The 25,180-nt window shown below is 38.0% G+C and overlaps 2 protein-coding genes across 2 annotated transcripts in view; both read left to right on the forward strand.

The window, feature by feature from the left end:
* The window catches only part of LOC145779221 (FRAS1-related extracellular matrix protein 2-like), a 73,679-nt gene extending 61,951 nt beyond the window's left edge, over positions 1 to 11,728 (forward strand). Inside the window, exons 36-44 of the mRNA XM_082590757.1 lie at positions 425 to 571; positions 942 to 1,041; positions 2,702 to 2,891; positions 3,408 to 3,640; positions 4,380 to 4,514; positions 4,909 to 5,035; positions 5,518 to 5,705; positions 6,105 to 6,251; positions 7,833 to 11,728. Of these exons, the coding sequence (XP_082446883.1) occupies positions 425 to 571; positions 942 to 1,041; positions 2,702 to 2,891; positions 3,408 to 3,640; positions 4,380 to 4,514; positions 4,909 to 5,035; positions 5,518 to 5,705; positions 6,105 to 6,251; positions 7,833 to 8,351 (1,786 nt within the window). The 3' untranslated portion in view covers positions 8,352 to 11,728. The remainder of the gene's footprint in view (positions 1 to 424; positions 572 to 941; positions 1,042 to 2,701; positions 2,892 to 3,407; positions 3,641 to 4,379; positions 4,515 to 4,908; positions 5,036 to 5,517; positions 5,706 to 6,104; positions 6,252 to 7,832) is intronic.
* A 2,126-nt stretch (positions 11,729 to 13,854) lies between these two features.
* LOC145780035 (leucine-rich repeat-containing protein 51-like) lies at positions 13,855 to 24,407 on the forward strand. Its single transcript, XM_082591739.1, has 5 exons — positions 13,855 to 14,052; positions 15,621 to 15,749; positions 16,839 to 17,047; positions 21,600 to 21,748; positions 24,164 to 24,407. Exons 2-5 carry the CDS (start codon positions 15,629 to 15,631, stop codon positions 24,306 to 24,308), a joined length of 624 nt encoding a protein of 207 aa, XP_082447865.1. The 5' UTR covers positions 13,855 to 14,052; positions 15,621 to 15,628; the 3' UTR covers positions 24,309 to 24,407.
* Positions 24,408 to 25,180: the final 773 nt, after the last annotated feature.

Raw genomic sequence — 25,180 nt, forward strand, 5'->3', positions numbered from 1 at the left:
ATGATCTTGTTAGATTTAATGACGGCAACAAAAGTGCACTTGAAGTTGATGATTTGGTAAAAAGCTTACTCTCCAAACAACTAATCAATCATGCACGTTGTGGGCTTGATTTTTTTTTCGCTTTTTTCCTTTCATTAGTGTGCTGAGATATCATTTATTGCAGCTGGTGATGCTGTGCTGACTTGGTTGGTGGAGGCGTTGCGACAGTGCCCAAACTAATCATGCTGTATCGGTCACAAGCACGTTTTTACATTCGTATTTTGTCGCTTCTACCTTTTTCTAGACTTCTGCTATCTGTTTGACACATTTTATTTTTCATCCCGTATACGTCAATGCTCAGCATATGTTTTCATCTACTGTTTTAGTACTACGTTTAAAAAACATCACATAATATATAATGAGCATTGAAAATTGATTACTTCAGATGTTCAAACATCATCAACTTTGATGAGCTGTCCACTCAGTATGGGTTCTTGACCAACGCCACCAGGAACCCCAACGTGATTGGTGAGACATACCCCTACCAATATGATGCCAGTCTTAGGGGAAACAATACGCTGAGGTTCTACAGGTGAGGTTTGAAATGCATCTTTGTCATGTTATTAAGTTTTAACGAAAATTAAGATAGGCAATAAGTAATTCAAACGTTTGAAACCTTTTATATTAGAAATGGGGTTAAACTTTTTACCTCAAAATGTGATGGCTTTTGCGTTTTCGTGAAATACCCACAAATATGTTACTACACCAGGTTGCAAATTAGAGGCAAGCGATTAAATACGTCGTACTTACATCCGGGAATGTTTAAATGACTTGAAAGTGCATTAGTACAGTATGACTTTTTGGGCCAGCATAGTGTCACATGATCAGACTTGGATGTACGACGACAAAACGAAAGACAACGACGACGAAAAATTTTAGAATTTTATTTGCATTTCTTCCAGGAACCTGAATCTTGAAGCGTGTTTGTGGGAATTCACAACTTACTTTGACATGTCGGAATTGCTGAGCGAATGTGGTGGAAATATTGGAACGGACGGCCAGGTAGGGTTGTGTTGAGGTCAAGGGTGGTTGGCTTGTGGGGGTTTAGAAGCTGACAGTTTGAATCTCAAATGTGTCAACGATAATAAACGCATTATGACAAAATAGTTTATCACAATGAATCGTTCATAAAACATTTTACCCGAAAATGTCTCCAGGTTGAATTTGTCATGAATGTTTGAAACTCTATTCACCGTTGCGTGGTTGGTTCGTTTATTGGATTGACAGTTGTTGAGTTTTTGAGGCAGCAAATGTTTTTTTAAGCATTTTTGCGCATCTAAAAATGACAATACTGACCTTTAATGACATTTTCAACGCCCAATTATCATTTGATGTGCTGCTCACTTGCTAAATGACATCAAAATATAAGACCTCGAATAAGCTCTTTCCCAGACAACAAAAACAACCATTTTTACATTGGGTTACTATAGCAAGTGCTGTAAGTGTCTGCCTTCTTGGTATTTCTTTGCAAATGCAATTCATAAATTTGACGTTTGTGAAACGTTTTATAACGTTTCGTGAAAATACTTATTATTGAATCTGAAACTGGAAAATTATGAGAAAGAATTTCGCTTCAAGTTCGGAAACCTAAAATGCATTTTTGTCTCTTGTTGGAACTGTCAGCGCACACGTTTGATTGATTATTTTGTTTTTGATTTTGGCCTTTGATATTATTCTGCTAAGCTGTCAAGATTAACGCGGTGAGCAATGACATTTTTACATCTATACAACGCACCATTTTCATCTAGTCTGCGTGCTACAAATAATATTAATCGACTGGCTTACGATGTTTTGCGTTTGCATTTTCACCTTAAATGGTGTTTATCATGAGCAAGAAACTTCTTTTTTTTGTCTAATGGCCACTAGTTACCAAAGAAAGGCAACTGACAGCTATGACTATAATTTCGTTGAGCCTTTACGGTACTTTGATGCGTTAATGAAGTCAGTCAATTCACTTTTCATGCATTGGTTCAACGTCTGCAGCTGTATTCCATCTTTAAATTGATGAGCAACCAGTGAAAGTTGTTGTTTGTGGAAGTTCACGAAAAGATTAAAAGATTAGATTTTGTTGATTTGAAACCAGATTCCGTGATAAGTTGCGGATGGACCCTAATGGCAATTATCTTTCAAAATATTCATTTTTTTTAAAATTTAAACCAACAAATTTATAGAAATCAACTGACTTTTCCATTTGTGAACGAAACATGTCCAAAAGTGCAATATGTCGCATTTTGTAGCTATGTAGGAATGACGGAAATGCTTCTACACTGACAGGTTTACTTTGATTTTGAACTCTTCAAGTATGGACTTTATCCCCACAAATTATTCAATTTGGTTTCGCTGACATACTATATTTCTAACTTAAAAATAGAGCTAGCCTATTTCTCTGTTCAACTGACACCAATCAGTCAGGTAGTGCTCACGCAAGGAAGATCGCTCCTTTTCAACCAATGTCCTACTGAACTTTTTTTGTCGAATCTTTTTGTAGGGAAAGTCCCACGAACGTATCACACCGAGTCAAAATTTCTAGAACCTTTTCCAGTTACTGGTCACGTTTTGGTCTACGACTGAAATGTTAGCTTGTTCAAAGTGACAAAAGATTAAGCTGAAACTGAAGTGGAGTTCTTTGACATAACTTTCCACCAATTTGCTTCTTCCACAGGTTTTGGACTTGGTGCAGTCTTACGTGTCTTTGCGTGTGCCTCTGTACGTGTCTTACATATTCCATTCACCAGTTGGCACAGGCTGGCAGCACTTTGACCAGCAAACTGAGTTGCGACTCACGTTTGTCTACGACACCGCCATCTTGTGGGATCAGGGCATTGGGACTCCTCCTGAAGCCGAACTACAAGGTAGGATCGCCATGAGCTTGCAAGGAGACCTTTCTGTGGTTGCGCTGGTTGATATTTAATGGGAGAATGCATTTTTTTGCAAAACAAAACTCTTTTTCTGCGTTTGTTCAGTTTTTGTATACATTCCATACAGGAAGTGCGAGTTTACACTGAAGATTTTAATAAGTAGGCTACATAGCATCGAAATCCTTCGTTGTGCATTGTATGAGGATATGCTTTGATAAATTGTACATTGTACAAAAGTCATTAAATGATTACTTTTTTTGTATATTTCCGCTGTTATTTTCGAATTGATATGATAAGAGAGTTTCTACCAAAATAAAAACACCAATCTGACTATTTAAGTTTATTCTTTTATTCCAGTTACCCTGTAACTGAGAGCACGAAGCTTGGATTGTTTCTTCTTGTTCAATGTTGCTGATGCGTTTTCTTGTGATTACTCGTGTAGGTTAAGCTTGTTTTCGTCGTCAACTGCCTTTTGCCTGATGCACAACGCAGAATGTTGCTTTTATGCAGGATATCTCTATCCCACCAGCATGAGGATCCGTGATGACGGAAAACTGGTCGTCAATTTCCGCACGGAAGCTCGTTTCCGTGGACAATTCGTCGCCGATCATCCCGGTAGTGAGAACGTTGCCATGGTAATGAGTGAGTCACATCCGGAATTACGGATGACGTTGAACCTGGTCAGGAGTGAGGCAACCTACAACAACCCAGAACAGAAGTGGTCGTTTGTGTCCGACTACGCTGTAAGTGATAAAAGAGAAATTACATTGAAACTTATATCACGTCGAGATCATTCGCAGTTCTTCCTATTGTTGAAAACTAGCTGGTTTTGAAATTCTTGAACTATTGTATCAATTAATTGTTTGGTTGGTACATGGCCACCTAAAGATATGGCCTGATTTGTCACATTTTGCAGAAATTTCCAGGTTTTTCTAACTTTGGGCGAACGTTTAAATATTTTTTTTTAAAAATTAGATTTTTACGCTTTCTTTATTCTTTTCCCCAGATGACACAATAGGTTTTAACATCCTCACATGTTGAAAAACAAAGAAAATTTGATTTCGAAGATTTTAGTCAGACTGTTAATTTTCAATAACAGTCTGATTTTGCGTTTTTCAATTTACTTTTTCTCATTTGCTACTGCTTCCCCAAGGCAACAAAAAAGTTTATGTCATTAGGAAACCGCAAAAAGTAAAAACATCTCAAAAAATGTCAGTCAAGCACTAGCAGTAGCTGTAATCAAAATCTGCAAAATGTGACAAATCAGGCCGCATCTCCAGGTGGCCATGGTTGGTATCATTCAAAGAATGCCATGAAAGTTCATACTGCGTTGATCACCTCTTGGATGCTGAGCTTAGTCTGGATTGACATTTTTGCGTTCCTATCACAAAAACTGTTTCATATCACTTCACTAAAATTTCACACAAACTTTCCTTTGACGTTTTATTCCACAATGATATTTTGAACCATTTCATTCTCCAGATCCGAGACTACTCCGGGACATACACCATCAAGCTGATCCCTTGCGTTACCCCAGCCGGACAGGGGTACACCATCCCTATTGTATGCAACCCCAGGGAACCACTGAGCTTCGATATGGACATCCGATTCCAACAGGTGATGACGGTTCTTTCATCTTATTACGCATCGTTATTTGTTGAGCCGTGGTATTGGTATCACTGAGTGGTATTCTTCCGAGAGTGTTCGTCGTGAAAGAGATCAGGTAGTAATCCAACTAGATGACAGCTCTGGAGGTTGAGTGTTGAATGTGAAGATGTAACTTACCAATCGTATAGCGATTAAATCAACCTTTGCATTTGTCGGTCTTGAGGCTAACACAAAGTAAAACGTCCGCCCAGACAGAAAAATCCGTCGTTTTTGTATGGATTCAACGTTGAATCCACGTATAAATGACAGATTTTGCTGTTTGGGAGTGGAAATCTTATTTTGAAACCTAGGTGCTGACTTTGTTTTGGAAACTGAAATAACATTTCATGAATTTCCATCTCAGGTCAGCGATCCTGTGGCAGCGGAGTTCAGCCTGGACACTAGCTTCCTCCTCCTCAGCAAGAAGTCCTTGTATCTAAGCGATGGATCAATGGGATTCGCCGAAGATAGTGACGTCGCATTTTCTGAAGGTCGGTAACCAACAAACCGATATTTTTATGCTTTTTGCGAGAACTGATCTGAGCCTGCCGAGTCAGTTCCCACACAGAAAATCAATCGTTTTTTATATTCGTTTAACGTTTGCAGACGTTGAACCAATGTAAAAAACGATTGATTTGCTGATTAGGTCGCGTTTAGCCAAAACAAAAGAAAATCAACAGCAAAAGTATTACGAAAGTATGGACAACACCAAATATTTAGCTCAGTAGACATGACTTACTTTGTGGTAACAAGTTTTTATTCAGTTATTTAAAGACTGGTAGCTTTAAGCCCCTGCATACTTTGTTCAGTGGCCTCCATTTCCTCTTCAATAAACTTTATTGATTGCAGACATGACGGTTTGTTATGTCACAGCAGGGTATCGAACTTGCCTGTATCAAATAATATTCAGTCACTTTATCCACTAAGCTAATATACCGGAACCTGAAAAAGTGAAAATAAAAATTTAATTCAGGTGATGAGATCTATGGACGAGTCCTGGTCGATCCAGTGCAGAACCTTGGCGACTCATTCGACGCCAGCATCGAAAAGGTGTTCCTCTGCACAGGAAGGGATGGATACGTTCCTAAGTACAACCCGGAAAACAAGGAGTACGGCTGCCTGGCAGATACCCCCAACCTGAGACAACGACATAAAATCCTGGTATGAATTGTGGTGATGGCTAGATGCAATAAATACATTGAGCAAACGTTTTACAGGCTTAATTTTAAAATAGAGAATTTGTTGTTGATAGATTGCGCAATGTCTCTGCCTATTTCAAATAAAACTGGAATGAACCGTTTATTTATCTTGTTTATGGATAAACGAATGCTAATGTTTATGTAAATTCAACGTAACTTTAGGACAGCATGTTGCAACATCTCCATTGACCTGTAAAGCACATATTGTCGTTTGCGAGCATCGTATAATTTAGTAGAAAAGAATAGTTCTACCTGTTTTTTGATAGCACTCACACGAGAAAGTCGAGTGACTGTCAGCCGCTAATGTTCTCAGCCGAGATGCATTACATGAGATATTGACAAATTCATTCCATCCACACAGGACAAGGAACAACCTGACACTCAGGATCTACAGGCCAACAATGTCAACTTCAACGCTAAACTGGCCTTGGACGACCCTGAAGCACTGACCATAGTCAGACAACCCGGCACGGATGGATTTAGGATGGATTCCGCCCCTCTGTTTACGGTATGTCCCGAGTTTTGCACGGATGACGATCGCCATTGCGTTGTTGTGACGTCAACGTTGGGTTACGTCAACGTTGGGTGACGTCAACACTGAACGTTGGGTGCGTCATATCGTTTTGCGTGTCTTAACGTTTTTGTAAGTGCTGCCATGCGTTTTTTTTTTATCTAACTGTTTGTGCTAAATCGTGCGATCTTATTTGATTTGCAGAAACAAAGCAAGGGCGACACCAAGCTTTGCAAATGTTTGATAGCTTTAAATATCTCGCATTCTTTTTTCCAATTTTGGCTTGCTTGTGCTACAAATCGTGAAAGATATTTTCAATTGTTGCATTACTTATCACTTTTGCGGTTTCTCGGTTGTCAATTGAATATTTGTTTAACGCAATCGGTGCAGATAAAACAAGGTCATCCATGCATTTCATTTGATCATAGAGATCTTTGACGCCAACTATAACTAAATCTGCACTTTATAAATTTGTTAATTTTTCCAATGTTTATAAAGTCAATGCAATTACAGCTCGTAAACGGAATTAAAAGCGTCGCAAAGAAAGATGATATTTGCTTATTTGGTCTGGATCGGCAGATGAACACCCTTACACCATGACCAGCTTATTTCACATGGCCAATTTTTAAATTGATTCGATTATGAAAAAGGTCGAAAAGTGAAAATGAATCTATCCATTTGTAGGTTAAGTTAGCGTGGTAGTTAAACTGCACAACATGATGTCCTGGTGTGGTCGAATGATATTCCATGGAACAGAATTTATTGATTGTCACGTATTTTGTAATTACACCCAGCAACACGTGTAACACATTAACCGAAAGTTAAAATATTTCAAATGGTTTGCGAGCTTCCAATGACAATGGCAATTTATTCTTTACAGCAACATGAACATAATGTGATAGACGTACGGTAATCATAAAGAAGAGAAATCATAAAAAACCATAAGACAATCCTTAAAAACCCCATTGTTCAGTTCAGTTTGTTTTTATTTCTGACCATCACAACAAAAAAAAAACAATATAATATATGACAAACATAGCAGTCTTAGCAGAGGTCTAGTAAATTGTTATAATGTAACATCTCACCACACCAAGAAGCGTCATAGGATTGGCTGCTACGTTTGAATTTTGTTGCCTCATTATTTTTCTCTTTGGAATCGAAATCATTGACGATTTCAGTATTGGAAGAGCGCGGCCGATTGCGACTGCTTGCTCTATCACCAACTGTTTCGGACAACTGTCTTAATCTGCAACTTGTAGAAGACGCAAAACCTTTAACCAAGCCGCTCCGATATACTGTGGATGCACATTATTACATCAATCTACTATTCCCAGGAATACTTTCGTCGTAGGTATCATAGCCGCTGCGGCTTTCAATGGAACCAGAGACTCCCGCCTCTCTTAAAGTACTTTTAGTTGCCTAATAAATTTGTTTTTAAACTTTGATAAAATGTTGTCTGCTTTCTGCCACAGACACGCCAAGTAAGGAAGTAGCCACCTTGACAAACATCCTCGCCAAAGATATTATTTTTTTTTTTGTAAATTCTGCCCCAACTGATTTTTGTCGTTTCTAATACAGGTCACCGTGGGAAGAGAGTGGTACATGCATACGATCTATACAGTGAAGGCCACGGACCAAAGGAGGAAGAGGTCAACTTTGTACTCCTATCACTCCATGGTGCACTCCTCCAGGATTCGGAGCAAGAGAGCCATCGATCCTTCGGACACTATTGGAAAAGAGTTTGATCGTGGAACACAAATGATGCACGTTAAGTTAAATCAGAGAAAGAAACGATCTTCATCACCAGAAGGACCTTATGAAGAAGGAGTGGATGTAGTTGCTCCAGGAAAATCCGACTTTCCGATCTTCGCTGTCATCGGAGGTGCCATTGGGCTGCTTGTGATTGTCATAATCGTCGTTATTGTCGTCGTGGCAAAGCGGCGTCGTCGTAACCCGCCGCCTGCGACATCAGAGAAGAAGGCTCGCTACACCGGTGGGAAGAACATTGTTGTGACCAAGAAACGTGGCTCGAAAGCCCGATCCGCGGTCGTTAAGCGAAATTCCAGTGGTTACAGTTCAGACGCTGAGGAAGTATGAAACAAAGTTTTATGAAACGTAGTTCGTGAAACATAGTTTCAAGGCCAAACCCGACAATCACATCAAGGACTGATGTAAGCAAATTGCAGACAAAAACTTACGTTTTAAAAACGTACTTTTCACGTTTTGGTAAAGACAAACAACGAAATGAAAGCAGAAGTTTTGTCTATGATAATAAAACTTAGATCAATTTCTCGTATCATGTCGTATTTTCTGTCAGCGTATTTTTCGCAATATTTAATCAAAGCTTCTTCGAAGTGCCTTTGCATTTTGTTTACCGCATGTGTCTTCCCAGACAGCTAATCAACCGTTTTTTACATTGATTTAATGTCTGCAGACGTCGAATCAATGTAAAGAACGATTGATTAGCTGTCTGGGTTAAATCCATTTGCTTTGTTAAATTGACAATAACCAAATGCATGGCTAACTATTATACACAGTTGCTATACAGCAAGCAAGTAAAGTGTTGTTAAAACTATATGAAAACAACTTTATGTCAAGTGCACGGAAGCCAAAGCAGTCCCTCAATTGAAGAAAGGGAGATATCATGGCCCCACTCTCACCCCGTGACGTGTCACTCGCGATTAAAGTATGAAGCAAATTCAAGTTCATAGTATGGTGCAGTATTCTATCACGTTTCTCCTCCTACCTAGGCTACTGGGCTATTGCCGAAACTTTCTGCTTATTTCAATTCATCAACAAATTTAACGCTGATTGTACGTCATCTACGAAGAAGCAAATTCTCTAACGGTTTTCTTACCTGTCGAGTATCCATAAAAAAATCTACTAAACAAGTCTTGTTTCGTTTTAAAAACTGCAAAGACATACCGTGTCCACTGTTGTTCCTCCCATGGCCTTTGCTGCAGAGGACAACTTTGTATGGTATTCGTTTTGCTAAGCGACATGACAGGTTTCATGGTCATGCTTGGTAATATCAATGGTTATTAGAAATTCAGCCAAAGTTGGGAGAACCATGTCCCCTTGACTCCTGATAGTAGATCCGTTGTTTTTCTTTTTCTTGCCGCAAAGTTTCATCTTTTTTGCTATAGTAACGTTTAAAGAACGTTGTAAGAACATTTAACGAAACTCTTTCATCAAGCTCTCAAGTCAAACCATTAACTCTCTTGCAGGAAGTTTACTACTAATCATTAAGTAATTAACTAAAACATATAGAGACTATATTTTTGCACTCGTTTGTTTTTTACTACCGTAAAATCTCAGCATAAATTGTTTGTCCTTTTTTTTCGTTTCTTTAACGGCCCTGGCGGCCATTTTTAAATCAATTTGTTTAAACTATTTCTTGCTTTGATCAATGTATTCTGTGACTTCATATGTACGCTCAATAAGTTTGATCATGATGTAGAACTGATCTACATAGCTTGTATATAGGCAAAAAGTTCAGTGTAAATTAGCTTCAGCTGTCATGTAAGTCTGTATTGTGGGTTAGCATGAATTTTAAGGCACCTGCAACCAAATCACCTGGCCGCAAAGGAGTGCTGATTAAAACGGGCATAGGATAAAAGCATTCAAGGAGGTTTTTTTGCAAATTTAATACAAAGCGTATTAGGAATAAAAGGTTTGTGCTCTGATCCTAGTGGATAAATGAATATTGCTTGCGTCTGACAAGAACCAACTGACAGCAAATCAATCGTGTGCAGACGTTGAACCAGTGTAAAAAACGATTGATTTACTGTTTGGGCAGTTACTTCAACGAGATATGTTCTTTTTACCACGTTTGCTTTCGTATGTATTGCGAAGCCACAAGTTCAATTGTAGCATCTGTTTGCTTGTAAAACTTTCAGTAAAAACCTGCAAGTGCCTCCAAGCATTCAATGGCTATGACTGATTGCTGACCGTATATCAAAAACTCAACATTGCTTTGCAGTGATTTGTAACGGCCTGAATTGTTACCAATTCCTTTCTTACAAAAAGGATTACATTCTATCTAGTATTGCTGTTCGACCTTCTTGATTGTATGCGCTTTTCGTGTTGTTAATATGCTTACAACTGCACCACGTTTAACCGCGCAAGCCGTACCCAGACATCAAAATCCGTCATTTTTACGTTGATTCAACATATGCAAACGTTGAAACAATATAAAAATGACAGATTTCGCTGTCTGGGTAGAATGTGTTACGTAAGTTTCTATCACATCCTTGTTTATTTTTATTAACACGCAACGCCAATTGCTTTACTACCATTTTAAACCGCCCCATTTGCTTCGTATTTCTATTGGTAGGCATCTACAGTAGGCGACAAGAATTTCGCAACCATTCTTATTGAGTTATTTCTTAGGCAACGGCATTTTCATGTTAAAAGGCTGTGGCCTAACAGTTTAGTTTAGGACAATGCTGTGAATTTTTTTGTGAGTTTTTTTTTACAATTTCTTTACGAGTCATCTGGAAATTTTTAAAGGCTGCTTTTAAAACAGTTATTCTTGCGTCATCAAATTTTCAATAAATGTTCTTCTAACCTTATAGCTTAGGGATATCTAGAAATAAAGAATAACCACCAAAAGCGCTGCTTTATTGCTTTTCAAATATCACACGACACCATTCCCAGACAGCAAATTAGTCACTTTTTACATTTTACAATGCGAAAAGGCACTGATTTGCTCACTCTCTTGTACGACGCTAAATGCGATGCTATTCGCCGACCATGTAACAGTTTTGACGACCTATCCCAAAAGATGTCATGTGATATTGGACAGCCTCTAAAGCCACGATCACCAGACATTTACCACGGCACTAATAAATTGCTATTCGTGTTTGTTTCCTATCTATTCTTTCCACGAGGCTGTTGAAATAGTTGGAGAGGTAAGCTTGACAAGAAATAGACAAAAAACTTATAATTGTCGACAATAATGCCACTGACGCTCAAGTAACGCAAATAAACGTTGGATTTGTGATCCTCTAAACTATTGCACCAGCTTGGTGGGGACCGCTCGATACAGCATAGCATGTTTTGTATTATTTCGTCACCCTCAAAGTTAGTCTTCGCCTGTCTTTGAACAAATAAAGCGAATGAAAAATTTGTGTCCCCGCAAATCGTCAACGATGTTTTGTGTATTTGGCAGTGTTTCCTTTTACACATTTGAAAAATCCTGTTAAGAATCAAAGAATAGGCATAAATATGTCTCAATTATTCACCACCAAGGCTATGCCTATTGCCTACACTTTCAATTAGTGGTATTTCTTCATGGCTGGATTGACACTCCAAATCATGGAAGCGTTTCTATCTCAAGAAGTTTTGGTTGCTATTTAATGTAAATTTCATCTTGCAACTGTTCGATTAGTTCGTAAAATTTTTGACTGTCCAACTGAAAATGAAATGAAGTCTTACTTTTGTCGTTGAAGTGCGAAATAAAAAATTTGACGTGTCAAGAATCGAGTGTTTTTTTTTTGCATTATTTCCAACACGAATTGCCGAAATAACATTTTTTGTAATAAGTCAGTTGATGAAAAAATGTTTATAATTTCAAACTGCATAGGCTAAACGATAATGTCCATCGGCTTCATGCACAAAATCTTGAAGAACCTCATAGGTTTTGTAGGCAGCTTCTTTTGTGCACTCATTGTGGTCATGGGCATAGGAAATCTAAACTATTTTTCATTATGCTAAGTCATCGTCACCCTGAGTAAGTAGGCCTAGAGGTGAGCTGTTCTTCAACAACCTGGTTAAGTCGGGAGTCGAACCAGCATTGCATGATTTGAAAGGAAGCCCCTTATGTGCTGTGTCATCCTAACTCTTGGGGAAAAACTTGTGCAAAGAAGATCAAAAACAAGTTTATAATCGATCGGATACATGGGCATAACAGATCTAAAACATTATCGTAAGAGATAAAATGCATGGGCATAAAAGATCCTAAACATAGACATGGGATAAACAGTACAAAACATGAGTGTAAGATATTCAGAACTTGGGCAGAAGAGATCTAACACTTCTTTTCATTATAAGTTACTATGTCATTATATCCAAAGTAGCAGGTCTAATTAAAGAAGAACAAATTATTTAAATGAACTAGCCTATATTATTGACAACATTTATTACAACCACGGAAGGGAATTTAATATACTGTATTAATTTAGCTTCTGCACATGTTAACCTTTTTCAAAAAATATTATAAAATTCTGATTTTTGTATGCTTGGATGCACATTGTAAAAAAAACGTAAATAGGCCTATGCCCTTGAAGCCTTGTCAACGAACTGTTAATGAGTTTGGTTTTATCTTTTTGGAACTTTTCCAGACGAGAATAATTATGAGCTAAAAACTTTACAAAAATACTTGAAGAACACACTTTTCTGAGTTTATGCCACAAAAACATGAGTTAGCTGCATGGCGTCATTTTTGTAGGTAGCCTATTATGGAAAAGACTAGAACATCACACGCCCAGGGCGAAAGAGAAAATTAAATTGAGTCCTGTTTTTGTCATGAGTTACCAAGGGAGGTGGGGGGGGGGAGACTTATATACCAGTCCCAGGTATAGCCTAACCTGTCTCCCCCACCCCCCATGGTAACTCATGACAAAGACAGGACTCAATTCAATTTTCTCTTTCGCCTTGAGAGTGTGATGTTCTAGGCGTTACGGCCTATTATTCTAACAGATCTTCCACTTGATGACAGTATTTTCGACTAATATTTTTTGTACATTTCTGTAAGGTGGGTGTATCAAATTACATTCCCTTCTCCTAGTCCTATGTATCTAAAAATCGTCAATCGCCATACATAAATCGGGATAGGCCAGGCTACGACAGCGTAAATTAAAAAAATCTTCAATTGTTGGACTACTAGATAAAGTGGTTTCGTTACAGTTTGTTTTTATTTTGATTGCTAGAGTGATTGAATCTTTATCCTCAGACTGGGAAAGCTTCTTCGAGAGCCTAATCCTGGCAGTTTGTATTCTTGTAGACTGTAGAAGCTTTGTAGCTTACCCCGGTCATTGAAATTGACAGAGTGAAGTTTCCTGTTTTTAAGTGTTGTTGCCGGGGAATTGTTCCATCCATTTGATGCTAGTGCCCACTGAATGGAGAACACTCCTGAGAAAGCGTTGCTCATATGCAGTTACGCACACTCCGAGAGTCGAACCAGCGCCGCTTGATCTTGAAGTATCTTCGTTTACGAAGTCACGCTCTAACCAACTGAGCTATCGGTCTGCCCGCTTTCAAAGAAGCTTACCTACTCCGAAGATAAATATCTAATCAGTTATCGCAACGAAAAACACTAATAGGCCTATGCCAAACATAGCATTTGGCGTAATTAATTGACAACGCCAATGTCAAGTTGAAAAGAAGGTGTTTTCACTGTTAAAAATCATTCTCTAAAATCTTTGAAAATTACTGAAATCTTCCGAAACAAAGTTTCACCGTGGAGCAGTGGCGGACCCACTGGGGGGCGACCTTAAGGCAATCGCTTGGGATTTCATCTCTTTTTGTTACTACGTGCGTCATCAAGTGGTGAGAGTCCTTCTCTGCTGTAACCATAGGCACAGTAGTGTCAAGCTTGCAGGTGTGTGAGTTAGATGAAAATTTTTTGCTGTTTTGTTGGTTTCGAAAGTCGTAGAATTCTTTGTAGTTAAAAGTACAGAAAAATTAAAACTTATTTGTAAACATGGATTAATTTTTATTTTTATGAATTTAAAGTGCAGAGTAGTTACTTTATATTTGTGAGTGGTCATCCTTGCATATTTGAAGCTATTCGAAGGTATGTTTTGTCATTTTCATGAATTGCATTTATTTATTTTTTGTGACAACTTTACTGCTCTTTTGCATAATTAAAAAAACATCCGTCAAATTAATTGTATGGAAAATTTTTTTCATGGATATTTTAAGAAATTGGCTGCGAAATGTTTTGGCATAGGTAGTTAGGCTAATGCTTCAGGCTACTTTTCTTGCACTAAAGCACACATTGAAGTTTTTTAGTTACAATCCAAAAAAAATATTCATCTACTGCATGACTTATATCAATTCATTTTCTGCAAATAAATTTCTACTGTACTTCACTAAAGATCTATCAATACGGTATGTAACTTACAATTCTGTATTGTGAAACTACAATGTTTCGGTTAAATGTTGTCGGCACATAGATGAGATGTAGCTAAATTTTAAAAAATAGTTAATTTTCAGTATGCAGCCTGCAAATTTGCCTCATAGGCTATACCATACTTGGTGGCTGAAAATTTTTTTACCACAATTGATCAAAATTAATCTTGATATGACGTTAAAACTTTTCAGATTGTCCAATGTCCAATTTATATGCACGTTGTTTATGAAATAATGAAACTTGGAGGATAGAGTCTTTACGATCAATTATTGCTTGAAAATGTCAATTACTTTTAGTCTAGGAATATCAGCCTGATACTTAATAGCCTAGTAGGTGTTGCATCTTGGTGGGGGGGGGGGGGTTCTTTTATATTTACCCAAACTTCAGTTGGTGCACAAAGAGTTGGAGTGTAGGCTAGGTTGTACCTAAGTTTCACCAATCAGAAGAATTGTTAACTAAGATAATAAAGAAGCTAATCTACTTTGATGTATCATCTTTTCTTTTTGGTAGGCCTAATAAGTAAAAAAACAGAGACTTTTTGTTGAGGTAAAGATGAATCCAGTTTGTGAGATAGCCCAGTTATTTTTACAGCCTACTCAGCGTCAAACAATAGTATATCCTGTTTTCACACAGTATCATACATTACTTAAGATCTTTGTGTAGGTTATTTTGGGTTAGGCCTACTATGCTGTACTGTAGAAGAGAAGTTATGTATCAAACAAAGTGATACTGCCCTCTCTAACATTTGTATATTAAGAAGCAAAAACTTTGCCCTTTGTTTTTCACAAAGATTTGTGTCTGAGTCTTCTTAGATGTTTGTTTGAAGAATTTATTGTTGTAGTTGTTTTTTTTTTGTACAAGTGCAATCCACAAAACTATGTTTGAATGCATTACATGTGTACGTGTACCATATTTGATATATTTCATCATATGATTTATCAATGTACCGTATGGTACTGGTAGGCTAAATTAAACGTTTAATTAAATTTTGAATAAAATAGCTTCACCATCAAGCTCTGTTGTTGCAAATAATTTTAGTGAGATTTTATAACATGATAAGTTACTATTGTTTAATGCCTTTTACAAAGTTTTTAGTTTACGTTGCATATTATATTGTAACCTCAGGTAAATAATATGTTTAATTTTAACACACTTTGCAAAGAGATATATTGAGTGAATGCTACTGAAATCATTCTTGTGTTTATCAATAATTGTCATTTATCTTTTAGTAAAGAAAATGGCTCTTTCTCTACATGAAAGCAGTTTTGATGGTGATCAGGCCACTCCATCTCCACAGCGAGCTTCCCACACTGCTGCACCACTTGATTTGTCATTTAAATGCTTGGCGACTGCTGCTGGTAAATATGTTTAAATATATAGACCCCATTGTTTGTACAAGAGGGGTAGGTAACCTTTTTGCAAATGAGCTAATGATAATGTTAAGGCGGCCGCAAAGATACTTATTCAACAAAACAAGAGTAAGCGAACTTAACTTCAAGTATTCGTTTATAATAAAACCTATTTTTGTATTGTCGTTTCAGCTCCTTTGAGTTGCCTTTCAGTGTCCTTTAAGCTCCTTCACATTCACAGACATATCTTCAATTCGTCTTGTAACTGTCCTCGGAGAAACTGATTGTTGAAAATAACTGTTTTTCTCTGGACAAACAATCTTTGCAATTGCAAGCATTCCTTTACAAATTCTTCTTCTACCCATGTTTTCTGCTCTCAGCTTTGACACTTGAATATTTGAATATTTCTTTCACCTTCTGTGCCTATCTGTGTAAAGAACAAAGGCTGTTACTGCTGAGATTTTGTGAGTCTATACAAACTTTATCCTTTCTAATCTTCTGCCCACTCTGCTCAACTCTATGACACCGTTTTAATGCACACACACAATAATTTAACATTATTTATTTAATAATGTACAGTTGTATGTAGAACATTCATAGAACTAATTACTACATCTGTAAGCCTATCAATATCAGTTGGTTATTTTAAAAGGTCTTTTTGTAGCCTAAAAACAGGTACATATATATAAGAGATATAGCCCACAGCATAAATTGCATCTAACCGATCAGGAAAAAACATCGATTTCTAATGCGGTCACTAGCCGGGTACATGGAGCAGTTTTAGATGTTGTTGTTGGCCACACAAAAGCTACACGGGGACCAGATCCAGGCCTTAGGTTACCCACCCCTGTTTTAAAACATATGAAATCATATATTGTCTGATACTTTTATACAGAATTAACAAGGATTTGAAGATACAGGTGATTTTAGATGCGATCTCTTAATCTGTGGCATATCATCTTATGTTGGTTGGTAATACGTAGGCTACTGCAAAATAAGTTTGTGTCACAAAATCGACTTAACATTTTGATGAAAGTAGCTGTACTACCACGCATACCAATTTGTTTTCATACCCCTGTGATCTGTATTACTTTTCAGAAATAACTGAAGATATGGACAATCATTTTCAAAAAAATTTATTCAAATCTACGACTTCCAACAAGTATCCTTGTAATTCTGTGCGTTTAAACAACAACTCCATCAATGACTTAACTGGATTTACAAACATACTATCTACAATTGTCGAAAGCATTGACGACATAGCCTGGCTGGACCTTTCTTTCAATGATCTCACCACCATTGATCCGGTAAGCTGATTATAGGGTGCCTAGCTTTAGCACTGCAACCTCAATTTGCTTCTTGGACATGTTCCCAATATTACATGAATGCCATTTTCTTGCCTTTCTTCCCCATATGATGCCATCAAAGTTGGTAGGCTACCTCTTGTCATATGATATTTAAATAATTTCAAAACAATGCGAAGATTGAAAAACTGTATCAGTAAACGCGTCTTTCAATGAAATGCGTTGGATTTAAACTTTCCATGATATCTTAGGATGGCGTTTGTGAATTAAATGAATTTTATCAATTCTTAGTTTCGTGGAAACAAGCTTGTGGTCAGAGTTTAGGTCCGTGCCTGCAAAAGACCTTGCGTTTTGTAGTAGAGGGCGTGCTTTCTGTTGACAGATGACGTAGTCAATTTGGTTGTAAATAGGCTTACTTAAGTTGGGGTTGTTTGGATCTTTGATAAATCCCGTCCAGGTAGTGCGGTGTCTGCTTGGGTGTTGAAAGGCAGTGTTACTGGCAAAGTAACCATTGGCAGAAAAAAAATCCATGAGTGCATTGCCGTTCAGATTGCGTTGGCCAGTGCCGTAACTGCCCAGGCATGCGTTTAGGCCCGTGTCAATGTCATCTTGGGTAAGCTTTCCGAGTTTGGAGTTCATGTCGCCACATATAAAAGTAAGCCAGTTAGCGGGGGTGGTGCTAGCAGTGTGAAGTTCTGCATAGAAATTTTCAAGATTTTCTGGTGTTTCTGCTACTCTTTCAGAGGTTAGTCCATAGGCGTTGATCAGCCGCATTTTTGTTAGACTACCATTTCGAGTTGGAATAGCGAGGTCCATAGTTGCAATTCTGTCGCTAACGTACTTATAGTTCACAACATGGTTGATAAGTCTTTGGCCAATAATAAATCCCAAGCCATAATGAACTGATTTGTTTTGTTGCAGCAGGACAAGTTTGTGCCCTGTTTGTAGGTTGACTTCTTGGTGGTCCTTGATTTTGGTTTCTTGAATGCATAAGAGGTCAATATTGTAGCTTTGGCAGTCTTTGCCCAGAGTTTGCTTTTTGGTTTCAGCATTAAGGCCTCGTACATTCCATGTGCCGATGGTGATTTCCCATGGTATAGTGCTGGGCCTTGAAGGTGCTTGTTGAAAGTTAGACATCTTTCCGAAGGTGGGCCGAGGGCAGTGGCGCCGGCAGGGGGGGGGCAGGCGGGGCAGCTGCCCCCCCAATGTTTTGGGCATCATCTTTTTAATTCTTTTTTTTTTATTAAAACATAGTAATATTTTTTTTAAATATTTGGATCCCAACCTCAAGTAATTCAACTCAAGTTGCAAGGGGGGGGGGGGGGGGGGGGGGTAAAAGCTCTCTCTTTAAAAAAAAGTATAGAAAACCTTGATGACTAAATTGTACAATAGATAAAAAGATTTTCTACAGAAGCAAAGATATAGACTTTTTAAAGTTTTAACTAACGTCACATTGATGTAGAAAAATAACAACCTGTTAAATTTTTGATATCTCACACTCCCATGACATCCTCCGCGCGCATTTTGGCATTGGTTGCTTGCAGTGATTCTTTCACTTAAACAAAACGTTTTGTTTCAGCAGTTTTGAGTTGTTCGATTCTTAAGTTGTAAAGGAGACTCAATTTCTCCAATATTTATCATTTATGTTTCTTCTTTAATCTCAGCAGAGTATAAAACTTGTAAAAGTTTTTCATCCATACGACGTCATGAATGAAATTATATCTCAAATCGGCGTAATGACGTGACATCATCTAAACATTTTACCGAATAATAAATTAACAAATTCGATCGTCAAAAGTGGTTTGGTGGTGGTAAATATTACGTAATGAAAAAAATGTGATAAGGTTGGAAGACATGACGTCATGGATTTTCAATACAAATTGAAGTTTAAAATTTATTCTTTTGTTCATAGTCGTAATCCACCTTCAAAGCGGTACTACAAAGAACAATTTTCGATAAAGGGGGCATCAAGAATAAGTCGACATGACTTTTAACCCTTAGAAGGTGGGGCTCCTGGAGTCTTGCTCAGTTTGGGGGGGGACTGTCGATTCTTCTTATGCTTTAGGAGTGATAGGCCTATCTCTGTTATTTTGGCACGGTTTTAAAATTTGCGATTCACTTTGTAAAAGTATTCACGCTGAGCATATCCGAAAATTAAAACTATGTGGATATTAGAACTGCTCATAGACGTTGAAATGTTGAGGTCACTTATGAGTGTAATTTGTAGCGTGAGTTTACACATTATTTTTTGGTAGAGTAGGCTAATGAATAACGTGCATTGTAATGTTGTGATTAATTTTTTTTACATTATTTTACATACAGCCAATGCCCTTCACGCTGTGAAACAGTTAGGATTAACGAGACATGGGCCAAATTAATTTCATCCAGCTGGTGGAAAAATGTTTCACAATAGAATATGAAATATTTCAGAGGATGTGCTGAGAAATGCCTTACATCTTTCAATTTATAACCTTTATTCGCTCAAAATTTCAGCTCAATAGAGGTGAATAAAAATTAGAAAAAGTCAAGAAATCTCGTAGGCGCAGCCTCAGTGGTTTTAGAGATACAACTGTTGATACAAAAAAATTGAATTGACAGGCCCCCCCCCAACCTTCAAAGGGTTTGCATTGAGTCAACAGATCTATGCCTTAAAGTTTACGTCAGCTCCGGAGATCAGTAAAAATTGTAAAATATAAGGTTGTCATCTTCGGTGCAACAAGACCATTGATTGATTGGTTTAGTGAGGATTCGTAGTCCCATTGCTTTCATTTTGAGTGATCATACTGATTTTCAATTTATTCCTACAAGACGTTACGTAATGAAAAAATATATAACTAAGGTTGGAAGACATTACGTCATTTCTTTTCAATTCAAAATGAAGTTTAAAATTTATTCTTTTGTTCATAGTCGTAATCCTCCTTCAAAGCGGTATTACAAAGAACAATTTTCGATAAGGGGGGCATCAAGAATATGTCGACATGACTTTTAAGGTTTACGTCAGCTCCGGAGACCAGTAAAATATAAGGTTCTTATTATCGTGATTGTAAGCCGCGGGAAATTTTTTCTCTAAAAAACAGATTCCCGGGAAGGTAAACATTTTTTCCATTTTTTTTCTACTAGAAAACAAGAGAAATTAAATAATATACCACTGTCTTGCACCAGTGGCGTAGCCAAGGAAAGGGGGATCGGGGGTTTTAACCTTTCAAATTGAATTTACGGATGTTAACACATTGTTACAAGAAAAGCTTTAGACTATGATGTAATTTCTCGTCAAACTGTGCAAGGATGCAAGCCATCTGCAACTGCTGAGATCGCCTGTTCGATCTAGATTAACATCTAAACAGCTATTCGTTATACAAAACTTGAATATATCAGAAATAGCCTAAAGTAACTTCATTGTCTCAAAGCTTTTTGTTTGACACTCATCAAGATGTATGACCTCTATGACGTTACATTTTCTAAACTTTGGGTTGACTTCAGAGCATAAAAGTTAGTGACTTATCGGAATAAGATCGTTTTTTGAATCAACCAAGGAGAAAATTGATAAATAATAAAACTGTAATAATCTCGCAAAAAAAAGCAATCAACCTATGTCTCTAAAACAAAGTTTGCCTAGTTTTAAACGAAACTGCATTAAGAGAGCGAGTTTTGCCAATACCAAACATTCAAATATCTCAGTCTGGAATTAGCAACAAGAAAACATAGAGACTTAGCTTTATTTCCGAAAAATGCCGAAGAAAACGTGATCTTATCTTTTTGCTATGCCACCGGACAGCACCATTTTACAGAAATATTTATACCCACAATTTTGTTGAAAATGCTCTCAGAATGCACCAAACTGAAAGTAATTTTTCAAAATTTTCTGGGGGAGGCACCCCAGACCCCCCGCCGCTATGTGTCGCCTTCGGCGAGCACGCCATCGGGCTTCGCCCGCCGGCTGTCAACATCCCCCTTTTCAAAATTTTTGACTACGCTACTGTCTTGCACTGTCCATTTTTTGCCCCCCCCATTGTTGAAGGTCTGGCGGCGCCACTGGCCGAGGGTTTATCCTTTTACCACCCACTCGGTGTTTATGCGGCTGTCAGCCCGCAAGCCTAGACGATGATTAGCTTCCTGAAAAATCAGTACTGACAGGGTGAACCGCGAGAAGGTTATCGTCTTTTCCCACCCGGCGGTGTTATTGTAGTTATTGTAACAGTTATTGTAACTGTCTCCGCCGCCAGTGTAGCCAAATCGTTTGGCATCCGCTGGCTTTGAAAGACTGATCGAAGCCAGCGGATGCCAAACGATTTGGCTACACTGGCGGCGGAGACAGTTACAATAATAATGATATCTTAATTGTTTGTGATACGGTGGGCGTGATAAAGACGATATAACTATAGCTTCGATTGGGTATTCAGTTTTCTTTTAAAACATAAACATGTTTCTTTGCAGTTATGACTTAATTATGTAGCTAAGTATTAATGTTAAGAAAGTTTTCTCACTTTTTTGACTTCATTTCGTTTTCTTAGCTTATATTTGCTGACTTGCGACCTCTTGAAATATTACTTTACAGTCTGTGACTGAGTTAAAAAATCTGAAAGTTCTTTATCTCCACGGAAACAACATTGCAAAGTTTCAAGAAGTTGACAAACTGGCCTCACTCCCTCAATTACGAAGTTTGACACTCCACGGGAATCCAATGGAATCAGAAGACGGCTACAGGTAGGCTGCCTTTAAACATCTTTCTTGTCACTCAACTACTGTCGCTCAACTACGCAAACACTCAACTACGCTCGACATCGAATCAACAGCATACACGTGACGGATAAAATGGGCGTCTGACCGCGGTGGCTGGCTTTCAATCACACGATCCTGGTTCGACACCCGGCTTTGCTGGATAGCTTATTGGAAAACCATCGTTGTTCTCAACTGGTTTCACCCAGAGTGGATTATAATAAATTGTGTGTGCGCAGCTTTTTAAGGAAAATGGCCCAAAGAAAGGAAGTGACCACACTACATTCATTAATGTCGTGGAGCTAGTAGGCCTATTTTGAGAATGAAATCATCTTCTTTATACGACACTCGGTCACAGTATGAAGCCACGTTTGCCGTTTCACATATAGTGAATGATTTAAATGTAAGTTCAATTTACTATAGCTCTAAGAAGGATCGGAGGTATTTCTCTCCAGATCTCCTGAGCAGCCTTTTCTTGCCTGATCGAGTTCACCTCTCCAATCGAGAACATTATTGCTCCGGTCTTTTCTTCCAGTTTTACCTTTTCTACAAACCTCTCTTTCGATAGAAGCCAAAACCAAACTATCTCCCATTTCTCCCTTACTTTCCAATGGCCATATTTGTGAAGCTTCCTCTCTTTGATGTTCGTCAGCATCCCATCACTTTCCCGGATTTCGATCTTATTTCTTATCCATTCTTCTTCATCGTGTGTCACACGGCCGTAGCCCAGAGCATCACGCAAGCTCTAGCTCTACCGTTGAACTCGGCTAAATCCTTTAGTGACACCGACGGCGTACCAAATTACAAATTGGCCACGCATTGTTCTGGGGGGGTGATTATATACTGCTTAAGCTTAACCTTATGCTGCTATACCATGTAGAATCTATCTTTTTTTTTAAATAACTTACTGAACTGTCGAAAGATCTCAGCTCCGATGGGACATCTTAAATGTTTAAATGAAGAGCGAAGAATATATTTATGTTTATTTCGATCTCAAATATAGCGCACATGCAAAAAGCATTCATTATTTTGTCGGCGACGACACCTCAACCCATTCACCGAATTTTTCTGGTGCTTTTCGCTTCCTTGGAGGTAATTTTTGAAAGATTGATGTCTTGTATTTTTTTGGCGCATTTTCCTTTGTTCCACCCAACGATTTCTCAGCAGATAGGTCCACTACGTCACTTATCCATTCACCATATTTGTTTGGTGCTTTTCGCTTTCTTGGTGGTAAGAATTGTACGATCCTGGGTGTGTTTTTTTCTTGAGGTTTTCCCTTGCCGGCTTTATGTAACGAGTCACCAGCAGTTGGGTCAGTCACTTGCAACACCGCAAAAAGGTTAGGGTATTCTCTGATCTGGCGAAATTCAGCTGGAGCAGGAATATTGCGACGAAGAAAAACATCTGTGTTTTGAAAGTCGCCATTTGCAGACGGATGGCTTTGACATGAGTTTTTCTGCTTCACGTTTTCACATGGAATGGATAATTTTGAAGTCCGGTCTTTGTTTGGAGAAGCGAGTCTTGCTTCAACCTCTGATTTTCTACGCTTGATGCTGCAAGGCGTGAAGTCGACATCTACAAAATCAACATCGACATCAGAGTCTGTATCTTGGGATATACAGAATCGATCTTCTTTGAGAATGTCCGCAGTCTTACCACATTTTGAACCAACAATCCAGGAGTAAACTGTTTTCAAGAACGAATTCATTGGTTCAAACACTGGGTGCGTTTCAATCGAACTCATCGAGCGTTTTTCTGCTACTCTTTTTTATGGAAATTTTGATAAAAATAATATCATACTGTAGTTGTATTTTTTATTCCTTGTTACGTCACAGTTAGCCTACTAATTTGTCATAATGAATTCATTTAACACCATTTTGCTTACTTAAGGGTTTTTTCAGCCACAAAAAAAAGGTGTGTTTTCTGCTCCCAGCTAAAGTTTCGTTGATTCTTTTTATTGATCTGATTATTTGCTGCATTATTCAAATTCTCTTTAAGTGTAAGCTGGCCATCACTTCTGATGTTAGTAGCGGTAGCTATTTTGGTAGTTTGTTTTAGTTTTGTAGTTATTTGTGTTGCGATTTTTGGACTGCTTTTTTTTTCTTTTTCAGCAGCTCATAACCCTAAGAAGGGCCGTAGGTATTTCTCTCTAGAGCAGCGTAGGCTACTGTTCATAATTATGAGAGAAATGAAGGAGTGTAGTCGAAAGGACACCACTCCGCAATCGACAGCATGCCTATAAGTGTCTTTTCAAAGACATAGCCACATGTTCTTGAGGGGTGTCGAACTGGCGCCCTTTCGAACGTTGAACCATGGTTTAGTCTGAATTAAACTAGTTAATGTTATTTCAACACCCCTTTATGTTATTGCTATTTTAGCTTTAACATGTTCATTTTATTGCAGGCAATACATTCTATCAAAAATACCTGGATTGAAGAAAGTTGATTTTGGGGCTGTTACAAAGCAGGATCGTACCACAGCGGAGGCGTGGAGTGCGAGAAATAAAAAAGTTTCAAATTCAAAACGAAAAAAGAAAGTTATTGACTAATACATGTCAAACATTGGCTGGTTATTGCGGCAGCAACAGCACCACCTGTGTTTGTGGTTTATACAGATTTTGTAAAAATCATGTTTTTTTATAGCAGTATCACTAGTTCCATTCATATTACGTCTCATGCAGTGTGAAAGCTATTTTCTGCCTAATAAAACTTTAAGTTACGGTGAGTGTAGCGTATAACTAAAAAGTATAAACGAAGTTAACTGCTAATTGTTCGATCAGAAGTGCAATACCTTCTGTTTGGTCTGTTTTAAATATCATCTGACCTAAAATATGACATTTTCACTCATCTACGTAAGCTTCATGGTAGCGACGTAGCTAGAAGGAGCATTTTAGGGGGAAAACAGCAACTGCAGGAGAGGCAAACGTATTTATATTTGAAATAGAGAGTTTAAAAATATAGCTACTGAATGCAGCCAAACATTTATGAAACGTCATTCAACATGTTATTCAATGTTATTAAAACGTTGTGGTAGCAGTAACAACCCAATTTACCAAAATGTATTTTATAAAGTTTAATGAAAATATAAAATGCTGCTTAAGCCATTTGTCTACACCTTTCGTAAACATTTCAATTAGTTCCCATTTTGTCGGCACCTTCTTGTGGTAAACTAGCTAATATTTGTAGCTTAATAGGATGTCGTAGCTTAGTTTCCTTATCTATGGAAATAGCCTTGTAGGACTGCCGCCGGCAGTAGCGTTGACATGGGGATACTTTGGACCCGAGATGATTTTAGGGCTTGTAACCTATCCAAGGGGCTCGAGAACTTAACGAAATCATCGCGTATTCTTCGGATATAGTTCGTTGTTTTGAAGTGCTTTGATTTAGGACCCGAATATCTCATTGGTACCGGCCCTGGCTA

Source organism: Aplidium turbinatum, chromosome 11 (assembly GCF_918807975.1).
Source record: "Aplidium turbinatum chromosome 11, kaAplTurb1.1, whole genome shotgun sequence".
Classification (NCBI taxonomy): domain Eukaryota; kingdom Metazoa; phylum Chordata; class Ascidiacea; order Aplousobranchia; family Polyclinidae; genus Aplidium; species Aplidium turbinatum.